The 25,403-nt window shown below is 38.4% G+C and overlaps 1 protein-coding gene across 1 annotated transcript in view; it reads left to right on the top strand.

The window, feature by feature from the left end:
- Positions 1 to 4,750, top strand: part of PCDH9 (protocadherin 9) — a 67,776-nt gene extending 63,026 nt beyond the window's left edge. The window contains exon 3 of the mRNA XM_044287803.1: positions 4,550 to 4,750. Coding sequence (XP_044143738.1) covers positions 4,550 to 4,606 — 57 coding nt within the window. The 3' untranslated portion in view covers positions 4,607 to 4,750. The remainder of the gene's footprint in view (positions 1 to 4,549) is intronic.
- The last annotated feature ends 20,653 nt before the right edge of the window (positions 4,751 to 25,403 follow it).

The following is a 25,403-nucleotide window of genomic DNA, read 5'->3' as shown; positions in this document are numbered from 1 at the left end:
GATGAACAAACTATTCCATTTAATTCTAGCATTCAGATATTTCTCAGGTGTCGTATATATCATCATGCAGCTTCAGGCACTGAATAAAAATCTAGATCACAAGATTTTTTATTTTTTTTCTGATAAATATAATAACTTGCATTGTTTGTTCTCTTTTGTCAGGAAGTTTCATTAATGTTTGTCGCTCATTAGGGATTAGGAGAGAAATTGTAGAAATTTCAAGGATGGATGAGTACTAAAAATAATTTACCAATAAAAATAACAGCAAAAAAGTGAAATAAGGCAGCGTGAAATAATCACATTGCATAGAATACTCTAAGCTGTAAAAATCACATGACCCAGTCCACCAGACAAATGCTGTGGATATTACTTGTGAAAGAGCAATTTAATATGTGTTCTAGAAATACAAAGCAAGAAATAATTTGCCTGTGAAGGATTAAATTGAAGCTGCTGGAGAATCAGATAAATCCACAGTATGCATTGAAAAAGAAGGAGTCGTATATTTACAGTGTAGTAAAGTAAATTTATTTTAAAAAAGCTACGTCAGAAACGCTAAAGTTTACAATTCTAATAGTGCTGACTTTCTTATCAAAGTTACAGTGTTAGACTAAGTTTCCTTGGGCAGGGCAGAGGAAATGATTTCATACATGTAAAGTCCATTTTTAATTGCTTTGTGGCAGAAGATTGCTTCCAAGCTCAATAGACTTTTCAGATCCATTAGTGTGTCCTCATGGTTGTTTCATCTTTGGATGCTGTATTGTGTGGATGCTTTATACTGTAAATGTATTTTTCTAAAGCAATAGTTAATTATTCCAGTATTTAAAAAGACCCTCCACTAGGTAGGAATGCAAATTGTGTTGGGGACATTAATATTTCAGTGTGCCTAAACTGGTAGAGATTAGAAAAAAGAACTGCCAGATTTTTCAATCCCTAAGACGATGCGTCTTAGGGATTGAAAAATGTGGCACCATACCACATCTGCTGTAGGAAAATAAGAATAAAAAATTTATCAGACCTCAAATCAGACCCCCAATCTTCATCAGACTCCCAATCTTCATGAGACCATAGATCAGAGCCCCAATCTTCATCAGACCTCAGATCAGACAAAAAAATATAAAACAACTTACCTCTCCTGGTCTGGATGGTGCCACCACTTGGGAGATCCAGAATGCTGTTCCTGCTGTGCTGCACTGTAACCTGACGTTGGTCCTGACACTGTATGCTGGTTAGGGGTCCTGACACTGTATGCTGGTGAGTGGCGAGTAATACCAGCACTAGCAACACTACTCACTGCTCTCCAGTCCTACTGTACTAATGAGCGCTTCCATAAAGAAAGCTCTTATTAGTATTTGCTTTATAAGACATATTTATATGTGTGTCTTATAAAATGAAAAATGCAATAATTTTTCAAAAAACAAGGTCACTCTTGTCCATGGACTATGTTTTTTTATGGTATTTTATATTGGCCTGTTGACGTGCATGAGGTTGGACAAATTGGTAAGCAAACTTTTTATGGTGGTTTCTGACCAAATACTGTACATCAGTATCCATGTACAAAATATCAATGATTGGTCATCCTGATTAAAAATAGTAATAGCTGTGTTGATGCTCTTTTATAGGCTCATTTCATATATACTAATCTAAATGTAATGTTTCTTATGTGCAAATCTATGTGAAATGCTGGATACTTTAGCCACACACCACTCAAGCTTATTTATAGAGGTTAAAGTGTCTATATGCCCAGAGGATCTGCCAGCTAAGGTATCTCTTGTAGGCACCTATAAGCAGCCTAGAAAGCTGCAAAAGTACTGTTGGGTAGCTAAAAAAGAGTTTATATAGATGTGTTAGATGTCCACAGAAGAAGGAGAATGATTTGTCTATGGTCAAACTAGGTATGAGTGAATTGACTTGTCTCATTAGCAAGACTTCTTCACCTGTGAGGGCTGTCCTCATAAGTGAAGAAGCACCCACCTGTCTGTCGCTGCCCTTGTGCTGCTACTTGGAGTAGTGGCGCAGGTGCAAAATTGTCAAGGCTGGTAAAGATGTTCAGCGCTGTCAGTCAATAGGCAGGTGGGCACTTCTTCAAGAACTCTTGATAATCAGACAAATCAATTCACTCATCCCTAGTTTGGCCATGGGCAAAGAGATTATTTAAGCAGCATAACTGATAAAATAATAGTCAATGCTAATTTATTTATTTTTATCAAGGATTACTTGTGTGCAATATTTTGGTGGTGGAGAATATTGGAGCACTGTGCTATGCATAGTGCAGATCTAGATGGGGAGATGCATGCCATATTCATTCTGTACTACCCTCCGTCCGGCACTAGGACCATTAGTTTTTCCAGAAGTGTTCCTTTAATATAATTCTATTTCCTGAATCACTTTATGTAAGATAAGGAGCAGTTCTGACTATGGGTTAAGGCAGTTGCTGAGTAATCAGGCTGCTCAGCCTGATGTTGGTATTTTGTCACTGGCAATAGTAATAATGCAATGCTACATGTTTCAGATTGAAAGACATCACAGTTAAACTAATGTTTTGTTACCCTAGTGCATGTTGTCTCATGCCACTTCTGAATGTATAGATCTCATGCCCCTCTCTTTAGGACTTAAGCACATAATTAATTAAATAATTTATATTTTTTGCAGAGCATGCTCCTAGCACTCATTTTGGCTCCTTTTGATGGAAAATTAAGTAAAAATAGAACCTAATATAGAACCAATGGTCCTTTTACACATCTTGATCAGGAACAAGCTTTCTTATGAAGGCTCACCTGTAAGGCCTTAAAGGGGTATTTCTATCTGGACATTTATGGATATCAATAGGATATGCCTTATATGTCTGATAGATGCTGGTTCCACCTCTGGCACCCACTCCCACTCCTCAAGAACGGAGCCCAGACCTGAATGGAGAGCAAGCTACACATCAAAATTTTAGGAAGTTCCATAACAGTGAATGGAGAAGACAAGATTGGAGCGAGTCCCAGAGGTGGGACTTACATCTCCCAAACATATATGGCATATCCTATTGATATACCATAAATGTCCTGATGAGACATTCCCTTTATGTGACCCGCAGTACAGTGTAACATAAATGTTCATGTTCACAGGGATAAAATTAACACGCGCTTACATTTAATTTTGTTCCACTCTATGTGTTTGCTTTATGTTGCTTTCGTTTGTCTAACTGTTGTCCCCACACATTGGTTTTGAGATTGTGAAAGAAAATAATTGTATATAAATATTCTCCAAACAGCAAGCTGGACTTACTTAACGAGCAATAGGGGACATGACATAGAAATCAATCATTTATCCAGTGCTTGGAGACCATATTGTAACATAAGCATTATATCTGCCCGAGTTATTTATATTCCGAAAGAAATCCCCTTTAAACGACTTAGAGTGGTACATTGTAGTTATAGAATAGTAGCAATGAGTCATTTCATGTAATCTTCGGCTTTTGTACCCAAAAGAAGGGAAATCCCAGTTACTTAATATTGTAACTTCAAAAGTGAATGTTCGGAACAAAAAGTGATTTATTTCCCGTTTCTGTTATGACAAAATTGTATGTCTTTTAGTCTATTATTATGATAATTAATAATCTGCAACAGCCTTGGCACCATTGAAAAAAATATATTGTATAGCTTTTAGCCTTAAAGGGGTTGTTTGACCCCTGAGGTCTTTTCAAGCAAACCCCGAGTGTGCTGGACCTGTGTAGGGAATCATAATTACCTGATGCCTTCTGCTAGGTTCTGGCTCCTTTGTTCCCCCATACATCTGGAGCGCTCAGGTCTCCCCATGTCAGCATCCAGTTTGAGGCAGGTCATGTGGACGCCACAGCCAATGACTGGCTGTAATGGTGATGTGGCCTCCATGCATCATAACACTGGGTCATGTGATGCATGGAGGACACATTGCCACTGCAGCCATGTGACCCAAATCAAACTGCATTTTGACACAGGGAGACCTGAAAGCTGCAGTGTGGGGGGAGCAAGCCAGAACCTAATAGTAAGGAACAGGTCAGTATGATTCCCTCTGCAGGTCAGTCTATGCTGGGACGTCTGCCAGAAGTGCCCCCATAGGTGAACAAGCTGTTAAAATAAGTTTTCTGGGAGTTCAATTTTGATGGCCTATCCTCAGTATAGGTAATCAATATCTGACTGGTGGGGGTTCAACACCTGCTACCCCTACTGATCAGCTATTTTAGGAGGTTGCTGGTTCACCACAGCAAATTTAGCATAACACCGTACATTGCATAGCGGCTGTGCTTGGTATTGCAGCCATGAACTATTCACTTGGATGGGACAGAGCTTTACCTAGGCTATGTTATCAAAGAAAGTGACATCACTGGCCTAGGAAGAGGCTTTGGCACTTTCTGTAGTGCCATGGCCTCTTCAAACAGCTGATCGGCAAGGTTACCAGGAGTCGGTCCCTACTGACCAGATATTGATGACCTATCTAGAGGATAAGTCATTAGTATTAAATTCCTAGAAAACCCATATACAAATAGCATTTTAAGGCTAATTACACACATGTTTTTCTCATCCAGGTATTGTCCGAGTTTACAACGGACCGAACCCAACTGAGTACTGACCCATTCAACTAAATGGGTATCTTCTCAAGTGATTTTTCACATGGACCACCAGTCATGTTGAGGAAAATATGGCATGTTCCATTCTTATGGACGAACAAAAGCTCACTCCAAAATTTGTCTGTGTTCACCATCCAGGGCTTAAAGTTTCTGATCATCACAGGCCTAATGAATCTGCAATTACTACGGAAAGCTGTTTTTATTATTTGTCTGCAGTTATTGAACTTTCATTAGAACATTACAAATTGCAAATATGGCTTTTCTTGTAGATTTGTCACCACTGTATATTTTACTGTGGCATTTAGTTTTTTAAACGTATTACATACAGAAAGGGTTTATTGCTCTAATTAAAAACTGTTGATCAGCATGTCACTTAACATAGATACTTGTGCAGCTAATTAGTCAGTGGTTCAGTATTGTACTTGGTTTCCACAAATAGGTTGGATAAAAAGAATTTTTACATTATTATTATTTTCAAGTGGGAATTATTACAGGTTGCAAGTGTTCTTTTCGTTAATTTAAACTGAAAATTGCTTTTCCTAATTAGGACATGGGGGTTTTAGCAAATTTGCAGAATCATATCTGGAGATTAGGTGAAAGAGCGTGTTTATGAGACATGGGATCTTTCGAAAGGTCCATTAATATTATGTCACTGACAAAATAATTTGTAGGGATATGTTATGAAATGTCTGATTGTTTGGAGACCTATTTTTGGTACTGTATCATGATACTGTGTGCATGAAACTTAAAGCGGCTAGCTGACTATTTGTAATTGATGACCTACCCAGAGTCTTAAGAGCTGATTGTTGGGTGTCTAACACCCGGGACTCAATAAACATTTTGAGAAGGCCTGGCACTCCTGTGAGTGCTGTGGCCTTCTTAATGCTTACCCTAGGCCAGTGATGTCATGAACATCAGTTATGTGGTCTAGGCACAGCCTCACACCCCCAATATCAGATGCTGATGACCTATACAGAGGATAGGTCATCAGTTACAAATAGTTGGATAATCATTTTAATTGGCTTATCCTGTGAAAAGTATTTAAATTATATCACAGGAGTCCAATCACTTGGACTCCCCATCATCCTGAGAATCAGGGGTGTACAAGTTGCCTTGCCAAATGGAGCAATATTGAACATGTTGGCCCAATTCTCCATTTACTGCTCTAAGAATGAAGAAACGCTGTCTAGGCAAGCCCAGCTCCATTCAGAAACCATAGTCGGGGACCTAGTGGTCAGAACCCCCTACAATTAGATCCTGTGGATAGATGATAGTGTTGAGTGAAGTTATTAAAAAATTCAATTTGGCTGCTTTGCCGAATTTCATAAATAAATCACACCTCCCCCTGTCATTGAAACCCTCAGATGCCATGTTCATCGCTGATCAAGAGGTTAATCTGGAAAAAAAATATTGCAAATACCTTATCCATTTGATCATGTAGAGGCCACCATGGCCATCTTGATTGAGACGTGATGACGTAATCACACTGGCTCGCATAGTGACCTTATACATCACCGTACGTGAGATTTTCAAATAAGATGGCCAGAAATGGATGAGGTATTTTTTCCCTGACAGTTCAGTGAAAATTGATTTGTTACCACAAAGCGAGAGGAAATTTGGCTTTTTTTTTATCACATTTTCCTGAAATTTGGATTAAAGTCAATTATTACTAATAGGTAATAAATACAGTTAATTTCATAAGATATCCCCTTTAACAACCATTCATACTTCAGCCTGTGAGACATCTTTTATAATCATTGCTGATTATTGACCCACTGTCATAGATAGAGTTTTACTGTATGTTTTTATTATCATCTAAGACTGATGCTCATCTAAAGCAGGTTATATCTGACTGTTTCACCTTATGCTAAGAACAAAACCAGTTTACCCATATCACACCACGTGAAAAAAGATTTGTGCGCACCATATTTTTTGCACAATAAAACACACATTTTTTTACCCCAATGGGGCCAAAATGTCAGTGCGTCTTATAGAGCAGAGGCTTGTATTCGAGGGGGCAGCATCTGCGCAGCAGTCAACAAACACTGGCAGTGGCTGATACTGGTCCTCCTCGGTGCCTGCTCGCTGCCTCCACACTTGAGGGCCAGCTGGCAAGACAGGCTAGTAGATTATGTTTACTTGGCAGCTCTGCCGTCCTCGACAGGGCTGACTGTATCAGCGCAGGTCAGCTGTGCTGATAGAGTCAGTGCTGTGCTGTGTGACTCCCATCTGCTAGCTGTGCAGTGTCACCACTCTTTACTAGCTCTGTTACTTTGCAGGTAGCTAGTGCCCACCATAGTTCACTCCCATCCCATCGCTGGGGGCGAAAAGCACAGCGTAGCTGAGGCCGAGTAAGGGGGAATATAGTGGCACTGCCTCTGTGGGGGTAATGACACACAGTGGCAATGACAGTTTTGGGATATTGCACACTAGCACTGTATCTGTGGATAAGGACTCCGCTCCCATGCACAACATGGGGGAGGATTGGGGTGAATGGCCCACAGTGGCAGTATTCCTGGCAGGCAGGGCTTGGCAAACCAAAGGCAGAGAGTGTGGGGCAGCCAGGGGCATCTTAATTACATTGAGGCCTTTATTAGTGCCTGTGTAACAGTACAGTCCAGAGCCCACCAGTCAGGACAACATGGTCTGACAGCTTTATAACTACAGGGGACACTGTAGAGGGCTTTATTACTACTGTGGGCTTTTTAGGGTTGCCTTACAGGTCAGCCTAATTACTGCTGGAGGCTCTAAAGGGGTGCCTTATGGAGAGTCCTTGTTACTGCTAGGGGCACTATAGAGGGGCCGTATTTCAGCACACCATTTTTATTTTTTTCTTATTTTCTCCTCTGAAACATAGGTGTGTATTATAGTCCAATGTGCCTTATAATGTGAAAAACACAGGAGATTACTATGATGCCACAATGTTATATGCTGTGAAACACAAAAATAATTCTCATTAATTTTGTAGGATACCCCAAATTCTTATGTCCCTGTTGGTTGTCATCTATCTACTATATATTTCTGTGTCTGTGACTTTCTGATATATGACTGTTACATGGGCTGATATTTCACACGTAATTCAATGTGTCTCATTTTCTGAAAATGCTGCACCATTTATAGAGGTTTGTTTTTTTATAATTCTAACATAAAAATGATTGATTTTCCAAACTGCTGTACGTCTCAAGGTCAATTGACTCGACTTTGGAAAAGCTGATGGATAGTTGGCAGAGATATATGGTAACCAGCGCAGACGCAGGATAAGGACAGGTTAACTGTGTAAAACGCTAGGGATTCCTCCAAGAAAATGTTCTCTTTAAGATATTCATTAGTTATAAAAGGCACAGTCTAGAAGGAAAAGTATACTTCATACAAATGGCATATGGCTCTGCAAAGAAAAAGTTGGCATTCCTTTGGGTAAACTCATGATTAATGAATTAGGTAGATTAGTAGGGTTGTTTAAAGTGTTCTGCCTGCAGTTCTGTGCCACAAAGTGTTAGATGGCCCACATGGGCCTAGAAAAACCTAAGAGAGATGCTGAGGATTAATGTTATACTGACACTGTTACAGTGGAAAGAGAATTTGTAGTCATCATTCCAGATGACCTAATGTTTGACAAGGAGCATAGCAAAGCAGCCGCATTACAACCTGAATCTGAAGACACCAACACAGCAGAAAACTTGGGTGATGGATTCTGCTATATAGGTCGTTACGGAGCAGAAAGATCTAACTCCGGGCTTTTCCTTACAGATATGAAAAGGAACAAAAGTAAAAAATTTCTGTAGTTTCTATACTACGGACTAGTTACAATATATTGTCCTATTTGTGTATGTTTATTTTCTGTGTCATTTGTGATTTCTCAAATAAAAATGAGAATCCCATATTGAATGAAGACACTGAAATAAAGAAAATAAAAAAAATCCAAGGTCAACATCATAAATCTGATCGGAGTGTGAGACGTTGTAACTTTATAGATAGAAACTTACTGTTTTCAGCTTTACTGCAAATGAGAAGAAGAATTAATAGGGATAGATGAATAAAAGACAGTGGCTTATTATACAGGGAAACTGGTGTGATAACAGTAGGTGCCATGCTGTGCACCCAAGGGTATACACAGTTATAGTAGGTGTAATGCTGGAAGTCATTGCTTTCATGAAACATGCTGCAGCAAGGACTTAGATTATCATCAGATCCGTTTTTTTCTTTATTTTTTTTTAAAAAAATTTATATGAGCTATAGCTGTTGTAACAGTGACTAATATCTTTACTGCAAAATAAAATATGTCCACATTTAATTACACATGTAGCGCAGCTTCATTCCTTGAAAGGGCCTGCATGAAATCATTTTGTTTTTCCCCAAAATAAATGCCACTCATCTCCATGAGACATTGTTATTGTAGCAGTATGAGAGTAGCTGGGCTGAACGACACTGCGCATGTACAATAACTGAAGCAGTGAAGGCCGTGTGAGGATTTATTGCAGGCACAGATGTAACAGAGCTGTGTTTGTCAAACATGTTGATACAGTCATTTGACATAATGTATTGATATAAGCTTAGAGGATTATCAGGCAGAAAGGGGGGAATTATCAAGACTGGCTTTGCTGATGCCAGTCTTCATCTTGATCTTGCTTGAAGTGGCTTGAAAAAAATTGTAAAAGGCGCACATTTCTTATTAATTTGGGCAAATCTCGGCAGATCCATGTCCCAGAATCTTGAATCTGTGCCAGCAAGGTGTGACTTGCACCAGAATGTGTTGGTCTGCATAGACGCCATCCCCACCCAAAAATGATGAGCGTGATATAAAAGGGCAATTTTTTGGGGGCTAAAATGGGACTTCTGTAAATATATGTGACTTTTTGTTGCCACTATTCTGGCACAGGGAGCTTTCTAACTCTCCTCTGAAGTGTCCAGCAATAAGGAGATACTGTAAATGGCAAAGTACTACATTATCTAAATTATTCAGAAATTGTCTTCTTTTAAAGTAATAAGTGTATAAAGTATATACTGAAAGCTGCCTTAGTGTAGGGGTCACGTATCGGGTATCACATGAGTAAATGAAGTAAATCAGTCAGGACATGCATAGGTTTAGGCTCGTAACTCTCCCCTGAAAAGGGTCAGGCGAAATCAATGTTTTCACCCCAATCCTTTTGTTCTCCTGGGAGATAGGCCACCAACAGAGGTGTCTGGAAGAAGCTTTCTTTCTTTTCTGCATTAACCATACATAGATGTTCGGCTGAGCCAAACGTGTATGTGTGAGGCAGATGGGAGACATGTTGTAACTGTTGGCCAAACAGACATTTTGCCGGCAACTACTGAATGTGTACGGCCACTTTAAGTCCCTAGTTAGATACTACCAGCCCAGGCAACTTGAAAGGTGAAGGCATGACCAAGCAAGTGCTGTAAACCTATATACACACTCACAATATATACAGTATAGAGTCATACTAATCACAATGTGGAGGAACTCTGCCTGTAAGATCTTACAACCAGCAGCGATATAATCCATAGCAGCCCATTAGCTTCCCAGCCATGACAGGGTAGTGGCGGCTCTCGTCTGCTTGGTATGGGGCACATCACGCCCTTGCTGTTTACACCTTGCCACTTAAATCCATAAAGATTAATTACAGAAATTAGCACTTGGTCCATCTGCTCTGCAGTCACTCACTTCGCCCTTTCATCCACTTCTTGTTATATATGCTTGGCTTTCTGTTAATCCTAGTGTAAAAAGTTAATGCTTAATTTTCATGGGAAATGCTGTCTGACTCTTCAGTCACTCTGAAGTGAAGATCATGTCCATGAAGCATAAATCCCACATCATCCAGCAGAAATCGGATACAGCTTCTTGTTCCCCATGGTGACACAGCCCCTTGTGTATAACCTACTGCGGTTAATTAATCTGCACAATTTCCCCTGGGCTTGTCTTGTTTATGAGGAGGAAATAGGAAGTTGACAAAGTGATGTGCCCTGATTTTGTGCACCTAGTGCTGAAGTGTCTGCTGCTGATGCCGAAAGCCTGTTTTGCTTACCATAGTAAATATGCTGTTTAGCAGTGTGAACGGAAAAACTGGAGAATATTTAATTCATGAGCTCCTTTTTCTTAAAGTTTTGCTTCATTAGAATAAGTCGATAGATAGGCGATAGATCGATATAAGATAGATAGATAGAAGATAGATAGGTAGAAGATAGATAGATAGCAGATAGAGATAGATAGATAGATAGATAGATAGATAGCAGATAGATAGGTAGAAGATAGATAGATAGCAGATAGATAGATAGATAGATAGATAGATAGCAGATAGATAGGTAGAAGATAGATAGATAGATAGATAGATAGATAGATAGATAGCAGATGGAGATGGATAGATAGCAGATAGATAGGTGGAAGATAGATAGATAGCAGATGGAGATGGATAGATAGCAGATAGATAGTTAGAAGATAGATAGATAGATAGGTGGAAGATAGATATTGATTATTAATCAATAATTATTTAGATACAGTATACACCTTTTCTATAAAAGTCACCATTTTTTATGTAAAGCCCTGCTTTGTGAAAAAATTTGCCTTTTTGCTCCACTTCTTGCCACACTCAATACTTTTCTAAAAAAAAAAAAAAAAATGGATGGGCGAGAGGGAATGGAGCCTACACAGACCAGCGCAGTTGTCATAATGTCCACCAGACAGCTGGCATAAATTACACCAGTTCACGGCTTGCATAGATTTCAACTGCCTGAGGATTCAACATATTTATTAAGATCCGTGAGCTTAAAAAAGTTTGGCACATCTTACTTCAAGTGAAAAAGCAAGGAAACACCAGTCTTAGCCTTGTTATATTTTTACAATTTTTTTTTATATCCTTCATGCACTAATCCAGAAAGTCTGATAGCCCTGCGCACACCTGCAATGTAAAGTAACATTTCAGAGAGAACCAATTAGCAAGTCTTTCTTGCAAGGTGTCTGATAATTCAGAAAATCTCACAATCTAAACCCAGCGTAAAGTGATGTTATTATATATAGCATCATTACGGTATGTATGCTTAGTCAATAGTGTATTCTTTATACAGTAGCTGTATTTCACAGTCGCAGCGAGTCACTTTCAGACATGTTCCATTGGTAGCCATAGTGATACTATTTTCCTCTAGAAACTTTAAGGGAGTCATTTATATTTATATCTAGATTCATAGCAATTTATGATCTACAGGGGAGAATACAGACAAACTCCCTATTAAAAATAGAAAAATACTAAATTGAAAATACAGCTCTATATCCATATTCACAGGCGGTATATAACTTGGATTTCCTGTTGGGAAACAGTGCTGGTGATATTTTTAGTTTTCATTTAATAGTTATTGGATATTTTCAATAATCCTTTTTTATCATCATGTGTTCTGTCTGCATATACCCTGGGATAATCTCTCAACATACGTACATGACATTCCTATAGACATTAAACGTTTTTTGGGCGGTCTTTGATATTGATGGCCTGTCCTCTGAATAGGTCATCAATATCACGTTGATGGGAATCCAACACCAAGTACCCCCACCAATCAGCTGGTTCAGGCAGTTCCCAGTGCCGGACAATATACAATGTATCTAGTCAGAAGCAGAAGGCTCCATCTACTGTGTTCATCTCCCGTTTCAGCACCTACACAGTGGACAGAGCATTCCCACCAATGTATCGTTTTCAGCGGCTGCCCAAAACAGCTGATATATGGGGGCGCCAGGTATTGGATCCATACCAATCTGATATTGATGACCTATCCTGAGGATAAACCATCAATATCTAAGTCACAGAAAACTCATTTTATTGGCAGGGCACGTCTCAATACAACTGCATTTTTGAAAGAAAAAATATATGCCAGTCTTCGGTAGATATATAGATCAATAAAAGTGTTGAATTGTATGTATCTATCTATATGTTACACCGTCCTGCTGAAGGTAAATAGTGAATGTGAACTCATTTAAGCCGGAATATGCCAAAAAATGAATGGAAGTGCACGGAAACCAGTGTATTTCTAATTGAGTATTTTATCTGTTGTGGTACATTAGAGACACCTTAGAAAAATAATTAAATCAATTAGGCATAAGATAGAAAAAGAGACAGTGAATTGGCAAATGGTACAGAAACCATGTGTCAAGTGATATTTTTAATGTTGTTTCATTTAAATTGCTGTTGTAGATGATAGCGATAATTTGTACTGACAGAGGTGCTACTGGTTAGGATTGTAAGTGGCAAATTTGATCCATGTAGACATTTTAGAGACAAGTTTAACAGATTTCCTGTAGTAAGATTATGCCTTCAGGACACCAAGTCTTTCCAGTATGCTTCCCATAACTATTAAGAATTATCATAGAGCTATTCAGTGCATTGGGAAAAATTGAATGGATTGATGAATTATGACAAAAATGTTCCTTCGGGTATATGTCTGTATGGATTTTCAAGTGGTGCTGTGAGACATCAGACTTATTGGCAACTGCCATTGATGTTTCTACATATATGTCATGGGAAGAAAGTGTGTAGAAGTCAGGCTGAATCCAACTTGTGGCCCAACCTGTCACAGTCACTTATGTCACTATTAACCACATCCTCTTCTTAAGACCTTGACTTGCCTTGTATTTTTAGGTCATTTTCTTAATAGACATGAGATGGCTACTGCTATTATATATGATTACACTAGTGGACAGGAATAACATAGTAACATAGTTTATAAGGCTTAAAAAAGACATCTGTCCATCCAGTTCGGCCTGTTATCTTGCAAGTTGATCCAGAGGAAGGCAAAAAAAAAACTGTGAGTTAGAAGCCAATTTTCCTCACTTTAGGGGAAAAATATTCCTTCCTGACTCCAATCAGGCAATCAGAATAACTCCCTGGATCAACGACCCCTCTCTAGTAGCTATAGCCTGTAATATTATTACGCTCCAGAAATACATCCAGGCCCCTCTTGAATTCCTTTATTGTACTCACCATCACCACCTCCTCAGGCAGAGAGTTCCATAGTCTCACTGCTCTTACCGTAAAGAATCCTCTTCTATGTTTGTGTACAAACCTTCTTTCTTACAGACGCAGAGGATGTCCCCTCGTCACAGTCCTAGCGATAAATAGATGATGGGAGAGATCTCTGTACTGTCCCCTGATATATTTATACATAGTAATTAGATCTCTCCTCAGTCGTCTTTTTTCTAAAGTGAATAACACTAGTTTTGATAATCTTTCATGGTACTGTAGTTGCCCCATTCCAGTTATTAATTTAGTTGCCCTCCTCTGAACCCTCTCCAACTCTGCTATGTCTGCCTTGTTCACAGGAGCCCAGAACTGTACACAGTACTCCATGTGTGGTCTGACTAGTGATTTGTAAAGTGGCAGGACTATGTTCTCATCACGGGCATCTATGCCCCTTCTGATGCAAACCATTATCTTATTGGCCTTGGCAGCAGCTGCCTGACACTGTTTTTTACTGCTTAGTTTGCTGTTTATTAAAATTCCTAGATCCTTTTACATGTCAGTGTTACCCAGTGTTTTACCATTTAGTATGTACTGGTGACTTGCATTATTCCTTCCCATGTGCATAACCTTACATTTGTCAGTGTTAAATGTCATCTGCCACTTCTCTGCCCAAGCCTCCAATCTATCCAGATCCCTCTGTAGTAGTATACTGTCCTCTTCCGTGTCAATTACTTTACACAGTTTAGTGTCCTCTACAAAAATGTATAACTTACTGTGCAAGCCTTCTACAAGATCATTAATAAATATATTGAAGAGAATAGGGCCCAATACTGGCCCCTGTGGTACCCCACTAAGCTCCAGAAAATTCAGAATCAAGCTCTTACAGGGTTTGCCTGGCTGGTATTTTTTTATTTTTTTATTAAGGACCAGAATTTAATAAAAAAAAAGTAAATAAATGTTACTGACTGTATCTCACTGATCCAACCCCTTTTAGTTTTCAATGCTTTCCTGCTGTTATCTTCCTCCTAGTCCCTCTTGACACTGGTTGAGGCATATCAGCTTCATGGATCAGGCTTTTTATGCCATTCTGACCATCTAAAACAATTTAATGGCCAAACAACTAGCAACATTTTTTGCTGTGGAGAAAATGCTGCAAAGTAAGAATCAAATCAATATTTGATGTGACCACTCTTTCCCTTCAAAACAACATAAATTCTTGTAGGTACACATGGAAAACTCATCAGGTAGGTTGTTCCAAACATCTTGGATAACTAACGACAGATCTGTGGACGTAAGCTTGCTCAGATCCTTCTGTCTCTTAATGTAATTTTAGGCTTGATGACGTTGAAATCAGGGCTCTGTGGGTGCAATATCATCACTTCCAGGACTTCTGGTTCTCTAACACTGAAAATCGTTTTCCTACTGCAGAATAACTATGATGCTAATCAAATCCTTCCCTGATGGAATTATATGATGAATAAGTGCTTGTATTTTTCAGCACTGAGGACACCATTAATGCTTTTAAAATCCCCAACTCCATTTGATGAAATGCAGCCCCAAACTTGCAAGAAACCTGCCACCATGCTTTACTATTGCCTGCAGACACTCATTATTATAACACTCTCTATTGTAACAAACTGACTTCTGTTTGAATCATCAATCCAAAGCACTTGGCCTTGTGTCCATGTCAAAGGTATGGCTTTTTGGCCACACTTTTTCCATGAAGACCACTTCTGGCCATACTATTCCAAACAGTAGATGGTTGGACTTGGTTCCCACAGGTTTCTGCCAGTTCTGAGCTGATGGTACTGCTGGGCATCTTCTGATTTGGAAGGAAATTATGTATTTTTTTATCTGCTGCGCTAAATTTCCTTAACTGACTAATGCATCTACGATCCTAAGTATTCCCCGTTTGTTTGTGGTTTTTAAAAATATTTTGAACAGCACATCTTGAAACCCCAGTCTGCTTTGAAATCTTTTGCCTGGTAGAAACCTTGCTTATTCAGAACAACCCCGAACGAATAGTCAATGACATTAAGAACTATCCTCAGCACAAAAAAGAACAAGGAGTCTCAGAAGTGATGATATGGCCCCAATAGAGCTCTGATCTCAACATCATTGGGTCTGTATGGGATTACATAAAGAGAAAACAGGATTTGAGAAAGCCTACATCCCCAGTGCATCTTTAGTTAGTTCTCCAAGATGTTTGAATCAACCATCTTTCTGAGTTCAGGAGAGTAAACCCTCTACAAAATGTCACCTGTTTGAGAACACAACAGAAATTTAAAATCTCAGTCCCACCATACTGTACATTCTCTATATTTTAAGAAGGCCAGGCATCTAGATGACCACCACTTCTTATATTTAACTTAATTTGTCATTTGACTGTTTTGTGTGCTAAAAAGCAAGACTCAGACTGACATGACTAAAGGCTTGTGTATTAATCATAATTTTTCTTAATGAATAGTCTGTGGCAAACACAGTACAATAGTAGTATGAGATCTTTTATAAATGCAAATTGAATAAAGTTTGCTATGAAAAGCCAGATGATGGCCATTAACATGACAGTCATTTGGATGGTCTGTTATTAAACAATATGTAATTAAAGGGATATTCAAAATCATCTAAATAAAAATAATATTTTCATAATTTCATCAATACTTTAAAGGTTTCTACTTGCTAAAGTGAATGAAAACTTTGGGGAAAATAGGTCTTAAATTTAAGCAGTTCAGAAAAAGAGTAGACACTCCAATTTTATCATTGTGGCATATGTTGTGTGATTAGGGTGGCCACTGGTTTGACCCCAGAAAGCCAGACCTCTCCGGCCATGCCCACCTCTGTTAAACCACACCCTGTCTCAGTAAAGCCACGCCCCCCCATCGCCGGCCGGGAAAAAACGGGGGAAGGTGAGGGACGAGCTTACTGAATAGAAGGTGAGCTGGGGGCAGCTGGGGTGCTTCTCTCCCCCTCAGTCAGCCACAGGGAGCCATGTCTGTGGCTCTAGTGACTGACTGGGGGTGAGGGAAGCCTCAATTAGTTGCTGCAGCTCACGCTCAGACAGCGCAGTGCTGCTGTCTGAGCATGAGCTACTGAAAGAGTGAATATCCCTGTGTCCGTCCAGGCCCTGGGAGGGAGCCAGAAAACCGGACTATCCGGCCTTAAACCCATAGGACCATCCTCATGATTGTTGGGGTTCCCAGCTGTCGGACCCACATCAATCAAATACTTAATACTCCAGTGGATAGGGGATTCTTTTCTAAGCCCCTTTTAGCTCCATTTTCATTACATAAGCTTTATAGAGGGCATGTAGTATTTAGCATTCATTCCATATGAACTATTACATAGGCACCAAATTGTAGCAAAGATGGCAAAAGCAATTGACAGAACTCCTTTTGTAGTAGTATTGCAAAGATGTACCCTTTTTTTAAAATAAATTGTGGGAAAAAATATACCATATTTAGGATGTGCCTGAAAAGAGGGAGCAGTGTTCAAAGTTGCCTTTGTATTCTAAGCATACATGTGCTTGTAGAACAACATTAGAAAAACATGTGCTAACCTTTGTGTTATTTGAAACTGATTTGCCGCCTGGAAAATATTACTATTCTTTTTTTATGTGTAATCTATTACCTTCAGAAGAGACATAAAGAAAGACCCATAGATTGTGTTTGGTAATATGGAACATTCTGGTATAGTGTGTTTGAATACCGTACATAAAGAATTACCTAGATGATGTTAAAGGTGTTAGAGTTTTATTGACCATTATAGCCTAGTCCAGAACCCGTATTATATTGATAATATATATATAAAAAATGGTATGCTAAAATTTATATCAACTCAACTTCTGTACAAAGTATATATATTGGGAATATATTGTTAGAAAATGACATTGTTTAGAATAACATTTTTGGAAAAATTGTAGGGATTTTTTTTTTCTAATTTGTCATATCAAAATATTTTTAAAAAATGCTCATGTCCTGCAGTTTTTGCCGTAACTACTGAGCTACTTAATAGACTGACACGTCCTCTACTATAGAAATCACTTTTCAGCAGGCATCTTATTATCATCTACAATATATGTATATAACATAGAATAACACCATTCACAATAGGTAAAATTAGAAGCTTGTATACTCCCCCTCTCTGCACAGTGACCATAGATGTCAAGGGACATCTCCAAACTACAGGTTCCTTATGTTAACAGTAGCCTAGACAAGATGGCCACCTAATAATCATCCACAAACGTCAGTGCAAAGGTTAATTCACTCTTATTGTATTGAGGGGAAAGAATGCAATGGCATCCACAGTGATAGTCTTTTTACATAGGGAACCACTGATCATAGTATGCTGTTATACCTTTGAGATCACTATGCTATGCTAAATCATGTAGCAATGATTATATATGAAATTGTCCTACATAGAATTTGTCTGGTTTAGAAATCTCTCGCTGTAGGTGCTTTGTGCCAGATGCTGATTTGATTACAAGGACTTCAGTGTTTTGATGCCTATTGAAATAAATAGACATCCACGGTAGCATTAACTTTCAGTGGCAATTCCTGTAGAGCAATTGGAGATCCCAGTGTAATTTGTCCCGGCATAAATACGTATATCAGCCTAAATAAAGCAAGAGATGGAAACCACCATCTGGAGATTTTCAGTGTTTCCTTCCTGATTTCTCTTTAAAATTCACAAATGTTCGACTTAATGGAACCCCAATAAACACAAGTTTACTTTTATAATATAAGTGAGTTTTAGAAGGCATATGATATAGTGTATATCTGAATGTTCACATCACAATAGTATTCTGATTATTTACTAAATTCCTACTTTCCATACTTTCACTATTACCTCTATATTAATCACTATAATAGGTATTAGCTATCTCCTCTTCCCATTGTGCACAGCCAGAGGCTTGACGTATTGAAGCTTATTTATTGTCAATTTGCATATGAATTCCTAACATAAACTAAATGTTAATAGTTCTGATGACATTTTCATCTGACTGATGGCCAGATCCAGGAGACGCCACAAACATAGCATCAACCAACATAGTGGAGAATTTATTAGCACCATAAATGTTGATTAAGTGTTGTTTGTACGGTGGCCTCAATATCTCACACTTGCAAATAATAATTCCCATGGATCCCTAAAATATGTAACAGGCATAAAAACTAATTGTTTTTAATTTTTAAATGGGTATCCATAGAACAGACAAGCTTGCAATAATTGTCTCCCATTCATCTTTAACTTGTTCTGCAAGTTGAAAAGTATTATACTCTATATTTGAAAAAGTAGGGCCAACGTCAGTTTTCCAGTACGATTATTCTTACTCTGCTTTTAAAAGGTATATTTGGACAAAGAAAGTGAAATCTTTTATTTGTTATGCATTCAACATTTATATTAATTTGGAAAAAAGCTAAAATGTATATTATTGTACATTAAAGATATGCAATCTCTTCTATGAAATTTAGAAAGTCATGACATGTTGAAGTCATGATACGATGATATTAAAGGGGGTTGTGCAGGGGGTTTATATGAATTACCCATCCTCAGGATAGCTCATCGATATCTAATTGGTAGGGGTTTGACATTCGGCACCCCAGCCAATCAGCAGTTTGCTGAGGAGCCGGTGCTCCATGCGAGCTCTGCTTCCTCTTCACTACACTAAGGATCATCTCCCTGGCAGCAGCGTCTTAGGGTCATTACAAGTAATTTCTCCATTCATGTGAATAGAAAAAAATACTTGTAACTACACTTGCTTTGGAGATTAGGATATATCGCTCGCATGGAGCTCTTCCTCTTCTTCAGCTGATCAGATGGGTTTTTTGGCATTGGACCCCCACCAATCAGATATTGATGACCTATCCGGAGGATAGGTCATCAATTTAATGTCCCTGCACAGCCCCTTTGACTTGTTAAAATATCGCTAAAGCATTCTGTATAGTATCATAATAGTTAATATTCTTATATACAGCACCATAAAAATGAAATAAAAAAGTTGTACACCCCTATCAAAAGCTACAATGTTAATACAAATCAGATATTTCGAGCTTATGCAAGTAGATTTCTACCTTTGACATTTTTGTGATGTTCAGTGATATGTATAAAATACTTATTTTCTTGTAACTTAATAAATTGAGCACTGGCATTTTTTTCTGAGAAAATAGCTTTAGGTGTGAAATTCAGACTATTTTTTAAGTGCTTACATTTCAAAATTGGTTGTGCCAACTGTGTCACTTTAAAAATGAATGTTTCACTGTCAGTTATTTCACTGAGGTTGCACTACACATTTATGATTCCCTTAGGAACAGACCGAGGTAGTGAAAAAAGATTTCTCCCTAAAATATCACAATTGTGTGATTTTACCTTTTCAGTTATATTTTTCTTTTAAATATCCAATGTCATGTCTTATTTCACCAGTACCACCATGTCCTATGTAAGCGGCACCATAATGCGATATCTGCTATTATAGTTCAGCTTTAGTACTAAACTGTAATATCAGACATGGCCCATAGACAAGAGTGATGCTGGTTCTGTTAAAAAAAAAATACCCATTTGACCAACTTTTGGGATTTTCTCATGTTTTTGATGCCACTAACAAGCATTATGATGATTTCTGATATGTGGAATGACCAATAGTTTATTACTTCCCTTTCCCTGCCCTAAACATAACCAGACTAGAGTTTCATGTCATCTGCACTGAAATACAGGCATCATTTCATAATCATGATCACTGAAGACAAGTGCTTAAATATGAATTTGTTTCCATATATTATAATGCAATTTGGTTTTCATTTCATCCCTAATCCGTTTGAGTTGGTTGAGAAAGTGGATGTACTATTGTTGTGAAATATGAAAAAGAAATGTTTCTGTAAAAGTTATTATACAAAGTTGATTTTGCATTTGAGAATATTTTAGATTGTTGCTATTGTGAGTAGGGCTCTAAAGGAAAATGAAATAGATATTTCCATCTTACTTTCTTGCCTGTGATAGCTGCATGATGTTAGCAGTACACTGATTTGCAAATATTGCTCTGTGAACCTGTATTTGCTAAGCATTTCTGGAAATACAAATTGAAACTGTCAGTAATATAATGGGCCGTTGTAAACCATCATTTATATAAAGTAATGGATGCTTAATTAAGATCTTATGATAGTTGCAAATGTTCTGTGTGCCAATTTACCTTGTGTTATTTTTTCCATTAAAGTGTATGTATATTAATTTATTTTATGAATGGGATTATTATATTTAATGTCTAAATGCTAATTGCACTCATTCATGTATATATTGTGACTTTTTCAATTCTGTTTTGCCTTTTGCTTTAAACTATGTATTTCTTTTTTATTCTTATGAACCTATTTACATTTAATTATATGAAGTATAGAGATCTTTACTAAATGTAATTGTAAAATTAACAATAAAGATTGATGAATTGTTTTATACAATTTGGAGACTTTGTGCTGAATTTACTTATTTCATGTACTATACAGTGTCTGTAGAATATACATTTGTTAATTTGGGCTTTTAATGAAAGATTGTTATCCTGAAGGTATAGGCCGAAGGAATTAAGATTTTATATCTGGAATATCTTACCCTTTGGTAGCGGGTGAGCAAATAATGGCATAAAAAGTTTGGGTTTGTATAACAGATACGTTGAATCTCCTCTAAATAGTGATTTAAGAGGACTGCACTGTTAGCAATGCTAAACTGAATTACTCCATATATATGTATATATACAGTACAGACCAAAAGTTTGGACACACCTTCTCATTCAAAGAGTTTTCTTTATTTTCATGACAATTGTAGATTCACACTGAAGGCATCAAAACTATGAATTAACACATGTGAAATTATATACTTATCAAAACAGTATGAAACAACTGAAAATATGTCATATTCTAGGTTCTTCAAAGTAGCCACCTTTTGCTTTGATTACTGCTTTGCACACTCTTGGCATTCTCTTGATGAGCTTCAAGAGGTAGTCACCTGAAATGGTCTTCCAACAGTCTTGAAGGAGTTCCCAGAGATGCTTAGCACTTGTTGGCCCTTTTGCCTTCACTCTGCGGTCCAGCTCACCCTAAACCATCTCGATTAGGCTCAGGTCGTGACTGTGGAGGCCAGGTCATCTGGCGCAGCACCCATCACTCTCCTTCATGGTCAAATAGCCCTTACACAGCCTGGAGGTGTGTTTGGGGTCATTGTCCTGTTGAAAAATAAATGATGGTCCAACTAAACGCAGACCAGATGGAATAGCATGCCGCTGCAAGATGCTGTGGTAGCCATGCTGGTTCAGTATGCCTTCAATTTAGAATAAATCCCCAACAGTGTCACCAGCAAAGCACTCCCCACACCATCACACCTCTTCCTCCATGCTTCACGGTGGGAACCAGGCATGTAGAGTCCATCCGTTCACCTTTTCTATGTCGCACAAAGACATGGTGGTTGGAACCAAAGATCTCAAATTTGGACTCATCAGACCAAAGCACAGATTTCCACTGGTCTTATGTCCATTCCTTGTGTTCTTTAGCCCAAACAAGTCTCTTCTGCTTGTTGCCTGTCCTTAGCAGTGGTTTCCTAGCAGATATTCTACCATGAAGGCCTGATTCACACAGTCTCCTCTTAACAGTTGTTCTAGAGATGTGTCTGCTGCTAGAACTCTGTGTGGCATTGACCTGGTCTCTAATCTGAGCTGCTGTTAACCTGCGATTTCTGAGCCTGGTGACTCGGATGAACTTATCCTCCTCCGCAGAGTTGACTCTTGGTCTTCCTTTCCTGGGGAGGTCCGCATGTGAGCCAGTTTCTTTGTAGCGCTTGAAGGTTTTTGTGACTGCACTTGGGGACACTTTCAAAGTTTTCCCAATTTTTCGGATGAACTGACCTTAATTTCTTAAAGTAATGATGACAACTCGTCTTTCTTTACTTACTTACTAGCTGCTTTTTTCTTGCTATAATACAAATTCTAACAGTCTATTCAGTAGGACTATCAGCTGTGTATCCACCTGACTTCTCCACAACGTAACTGATAGTCCCAACCCCATTTATAAGGCAAGAAATCCCACTTATTAAACCTGACAGGGCACACCTGTGAAGTGAAAACCATTTTAGGTGACTACCTCTTGAAGCTCATCAAGAGAATGCCAAGAGTGTGCAAAGCAGTAATCAAAGCAAAAGGTGGCTACTTTGAAGAACCTAGAATATGACATATTTTCAGTTGTTTCACACTTTTTTATGTATATAATTCCACATTTGTTAATTCATAGTTTTGATGCCTTCAGTGTGAATCTACAATTTTCATAGTCATGAAAATAAAGAAAACTCTTTGAATGAGAAGGTGTGTCCAAACTTTTGGTCTGTACTGTATATAGTGTAAAAATGAAATAAATCCAACTTTTCTCTACAGGTTTTTTTTTTTTTTTTATGGCAGTTGCCGTACTGTGTATTATGCCAAAGGGACTGACATAATGAATGACATTTATCAGTAGTGTCATAAGATGCATGCAAATTTACGAGAGATGGAAAATTGTGGCAACTTTATCAAAATGGAGCAGGTGACTTAATAAGTTTGTTAGGTATCTTGAAACCGAATCTTCCTTGCACTAAAAAGTGCTCATTATTTGATACATTTGTCAAAATTACTGCGATTCTTAAGGCTTTCCTTCCCTACAATCACCTGCTCATTCGTGAAAGAGACCACTGCATTTACACAGCAATCTCCTCCACAATATGGGAAAGAGCGATCACTGATGCCATGGTTCGCCCCCATACATGGCACGATCTGCTGCCGGCAATGATTTAGATGTCCACACCAACAATCCCAATGAACCAACATTTCTTCCATTTATCGGGTAATCAGCAGCACCTTTACACCTGCAGATTATCGGCAATGAGCGCTCATACAAAAACTTGTTAACCATAATATGCCTGAACATTGGGCAGTCAAAAGGGACCTATAGCTATTCCCTTTTTAGAAATAATAAAATAAATAAAAATTGTTTTATTTATTTATAGGGCACCTTTTCCCTACAGGTAAAGACAGCACGAAACAGCTGAATATTATAACAGTTGGTGTATTATGTATGGAGATGCCAAAGGGACTAGTGTGTAATGGGTGACATTTATTAGTAGTGTCGTAGGATGCATAAAAAATTGCAGAAGGTAAAAATGTTGACGAATTTGGAGCAGGTGACATGATAAATTTGTCATGTACTACTGCATGTCTAACATACATTACATGAATTTTGTGCAAAGTGCTCACATATTTAATATATTTGTCACAATTGACAAGTTTTCTTTTAGCCATGCACATTTTCTTAGACATTTTCAAAACTGTTGGAGCAAACATGAAAACCCAAGTTTGTCAAAAGACACTTAATTCACTTTTTTTCACAAATTTATCACAGCCTAATTGTGATACATACTAGATAGCCACAGTGGGTACTTTTTACTATATTTTTCACTGGGATGGTGGTATCAAGTATTTTAAAAGTAAAACTTAACTTACTAAACTTATATAAAATTGTATAATCACTACTAGACAAATCAGAGAAAAAGTTTAACTATAGATTCCTAGGACTGGGGTTAACAGAGTGATGGAGAACTCTACCTTCATGCATCTACCTTAGTTTTGTTGTGTGCTGAGGCCTAGTTAAATTCCTGTTTATAATCCTATAAGCAACCTGTGGCCCTGAGAAGGTGTTCCAAAGCTGCAAAACTGTCCCTATAAACGTCCCTTGGACACCTGAAACCAAAACAACACCAATGGATTTTACAGTTTCTTAGTTCATTAGAGAGAGTCCGGTTATAATATTGGAGTGTACACACGTGAAAGCAGTAGCTGTGTTCACTCAGTCAACTGAATGTTTTATAGGTATTTTCCAAGTTTCTGATATTGATCTATTCTCTGGATCATTTATCAGTATCAGACTGGTGGGGGTTGACACCTGGGACCCCTGCCAATCAGCTGAACTCCGGTCAGCAATGCGGCCTCCTTGCTGCTTAACAAGCACAGCACTATCCATTGAATAGTAACTGTGCTTGGTATTGCATCTCAGCCCCATTCACTTGAATGGGATGAGGCTTTGTCCAGGCCATATGACCAATGAATGGGACATCACTGGTCCAGGAATAGGTAGCGGTGCTCACCAGGGCACACCACCTCTTCTAACAGTTGATCAGCAAGGGGTGCTGGGAGTCCCTGTTGGGAAGGAAGCGTTCCTTCCTGACAATTGTCTGCTCATCAGTGAAGGAGACCACTGCCACTACATGCAGCAATTTCCTTCACAGTATGGGGAGGAGCGCTCAATAATGTCATCCCTCACATGTAAGTGAAGTGTGACATGCAGCTACCCGGGATGAATTAAATTTATTTTCCTGTTACACTGCCCTGATGGGCTCTCCTCTTGAAAAGACTGTTGAGCTAACATGGCCATGGTTGTTATTACACACGTACATTCCACTAGTATAACGTGACTCTCCTTGACAAGCTGGGAAACAGTAAAATACATTACTGAGGTTGTTTTAGTTGTATTCTGCAATGGCGTTTTAGGGACAGTTTTACAACTTTGGGATATCCTTTTGCGAGTTGTACTGTAGGGTTATATACTGGGATTTAACTAGGTCTCAGAGCACAACAAAATTCTGGTCAGTGCTTGAGGGTAGACTTCTCCTTCACTTTGTAAACTAGTCACAGGAATTTCTAGCTGGACTTCCTTTAAATGAGATACTAGTTTCTTGTCTTGCACTGACCACATTATTATAGTAAGTATATAGTAATATATAGTTATCTATTGGCCACCCCTCTCCCAAAGAGAATTAACTTTTTTGCCACAATTTTTCAAAGAAGTTTTATGGATGTTCCTTATTCCCCCAAAAATAGA

This window comes from Bufo gargarizans, chromosome 3 (genome assembly GCF_014858855.1).
Source record: "Bufo gargarizans isolate SCDJY-AF-19 chromosome 3, ASM1485885v1, whole genome shotgun sequence".
Taxonomy (NCBI): Eukaryota; Metazoa; Chordata; class Amphibia; order Anura; family Bufonidae; genus Bufo; species Bufo gargarizans.
Note: the sequence above shows the minus strand (reverse complement) of the source record. Positions and strands in the feature narration are given on the sequence as shown.